Below are 3,073 nucleotides of genomic sequence, written 5' to 3'. Positions count from 1 at the left end.
AGCATTGCCAAATAAATACAAAAATCATCACACATTTAAACTCCTTCAAAATCACTAGCATCATCGTCAGAGGCAGGGAATACAACCTCAGTCACCCTGTTGACACTATCATGTGTCACTCTGTCGACACTCTCATATGTCACCCTTTTGACACTCTCATATGTCACCCTGTCGACACTCTCATATGTCACCCTGTTGACACTCTCATATGTCACCCTGTCGACACTCTCATATGTCACCCTGTTGACACTCTCATATGTCACCCTGTTGACACTCTCATATGTCACCCTGTTGACACTATCATGTGTCACTCTGTCGACACTCTCATATGTCACCCTGTTGACACTCTCATATGTCACCCTGTTGACACTCTCATATGTCACCCTGTCGACACTCATATGTCACCCTGTTGACACTCTCATATGTCACCCTGTTGACACTCTCATATGTCACCCTGTTGACACTCTCATATGTCACCCTGTCGACACTCTCATATGTCACCCTGTTGACACTATCATGTGTCACTCTGTCGACACTCTCATATGTCACCCTGTTGACACTCTCATATGTCACCCTGTCGACACTCTCATATGTCACCCTGTTGACACTATCATGTGTCACTCTGTCGACACTCTCATATGTCACCCTGTTGACACTCTCATATGTCACCCTGTTGACACTCTCATATGTCACCCTGTCGACACCCTCATATGTCACCCTGTTGACACTCTCATATGTCACCCTGTCGACACTCTCATATGTCACCCTGTTGACACTCTCATGTGTCACCCTGTCGACACTCTCATATGTCACCCTGTTGACACTCTCATATGTCACCCTGTTGACACTCTCATATGTCACCCTGTTGACACTCTCATATGTCACCCTGTCGACACTCTCATATGTCACCCTGTTGACACTATCATGTGTCACTCTGTCGACACTCTCATATGTCACCCTGTTGACACTCTCATATGTCACCCTGTCGACACTCTCATATGTCACCCTGTTGACACTCTCATATGTCACCCTGTCGACACTCTCATATGTCACCCTGTTGACACTCTCATATGTCACCCTGTTGACACTCTCATATGTCACCCTGTCGACACTCTCATATGTCACCCTGTCGACACTCTCATATGTCACCCTGTCGACACTCTCATGTGTCACCCTGTTGACACTCTCATATGTCACCCTGTTGACACTCTCATATGTCACCCTTTTGACACTCATCATATGTCACCCTGTTGACACTCTCTCTGTCTGAATCCGGCGAGTCGGCTTCGGCTTCGTCGTCATTGTCCGATAATAAAGCACTCTTCGTGCCCAACCCGTCCTCGACCTAAGTCCATTCCATCCAGCGGTCGACCCCCACAGACGCATTCAAAATTTTTTACTTGCTGTTCATTCAAAACAGAAATTTTCTCAAATATAGATTAATATTATAAAATATTAGCATATTGTGCATATATAGGCATACGTTAGGTTAGTTGTTCGGGTTCTGTTGGCGATTATTTGTATTTGTATTACATGGGTGAAGCATTTATAGCGTTGTGATTCAAACAAAATTCGCCACAAAACAGTGAAGCACTTGTTCCGGAAGTGTTCGAACAAAATCAGTTGTGAGTCGTGTGTAAACCGTTTTTCATTTATAAGCAGTGGGTTTGGTGGGAGCATGGAATGGACTTTGGACTTTGTTTGGAGGACGGGCTGCCGTGCTATCCACTGCATTAGTTAATTGGTTTGGATAGCTTTGTTCTTCACCCACCTACCGGCCACACCCACCAACCGGCCACACCCACCAACCGGCCACACCCACCAACCGGCCACACCCATCTGCCAACTACACCCACCAACCGGCCACACCCACCTACTGGCGACACCCCCCTACCGGCCACACCCACCTACCGGCCACACATTTATTGCGTTATACCGGCCACACCCACCTACCGGCGACACCCACCAACCGGCCACACCCACCTACCGGCGACACCCCCCTACCGGGCCACACCCACCTACCGGCCACACCCACCTACCGGCCACACCCACCTACCGGCCACACCCACCTACCGGCCACACCCACCTACCGGCCACACCCACCAACCGGCCACACCCACCAACCGGCCACACCCACCAACCGGCCACACCCACCAACCGGCCACACCCACCTACCGGCCACACCCACCAACCGGCCACACCCACCTACCGGCCACACCCACCAACCGGCCACACCCACCAACCGGCCACACCCACCTACCGGCGACACCCCCCTACCGGCCACACCCACCAACCGGCCACACCCACCTACCGGCCACACCCACCTACCGGCCACACCCACCAACCGGCCACACCCACCTACCGGAGACACCCACCTACCGGCCACACCCACCTACCGGCCACACCCACCTACCGGCGACACCCACCTACCGGCGACACCCACCTACCAGCCACACCCCCCTACCGGCCACACCCACCTACCGGCCACACCCACTTACCGGCGACACCCCCCTACCGGCCACACCCCCTTACCGGCCACACCCACCTACCGGCCACACTCACCAACCGGCCACACCCCCCTACCGGCCACACCCACCTACCGGCCACACCCACCAACCGGCCACACCCACCTACCGGCGACACCCACCTACCGGCCACACCCCCCTACCGGCCACACCCACCTACCGGCCACACCCACCTACCGGCGACACCCACCTACCGGCCACACCCACCTACCGGCGACACCCACCTACCGGCCACACCCACCTACCGGCCACACCCACCTACCGGCCACACCCACCTACCGGCGACACCCACCTACCGGCCACACCCACCTACCGGCCACACCCACCTACCGGCCACACCCACTTACCGGCGACACCCACCTACCGGCCACACCCACCTACCGGCCACACCCACCTACCGGCCACACCCACCTACCGGCGACACCCACCAACCGGCCACACCCACCAACCGGCCACACCCACCTACCGGCCACACCCACCAACCAGCCACACCCACCTACCGGCGACACCCACCTACCGGCCACACCCACCAACCGGCGACAACCCCC

General features: G+C 55.6%; 1 protein-coding gene across 1 annotated transcript; it reads right to left on the bottom strand.

Moving 5' to 3' along the window:
- Positions 1 to 372: 372 nt before the first annotated feature.
- LOC138371796 (S-antigen protein-like) lies at positions 373 to 1,236 on the bottom strand. The gene has a single exon (XM_069336821.1). The coding sequence runs from the start codon at positions 1,234 to 1,236 to the stop codon at positions 373 to 375; it is 864 nt and encodes a 287-aa protein (XP_069192922.1).
- Between the last annotated feature and the right edge of the window lie 1,837 nt (positions 1,237 to 3,073).

The sequence above is a fragment of the Procambarus clarkii genome, chromosome 36 (genome assembly GCF_040958095.1).
Source record: "Procambarus clarkii isolate CNS0578487 chromosome 36, FALCON_Pclarkii_2.0, whole genome shotgun sequence".
NCBI classification, from domain to species: Eukaryota; Metazoa; Arthropoda; class Malacostraca; order Decapoda; family Cambaridae; genus Procambarus; species Procambarus clarkii.
The sequence above is the reverse complement of the archived record's forward strand: the minus strand, read 5'-3'. Positions and strand labels throughout refer to the sequence as shown.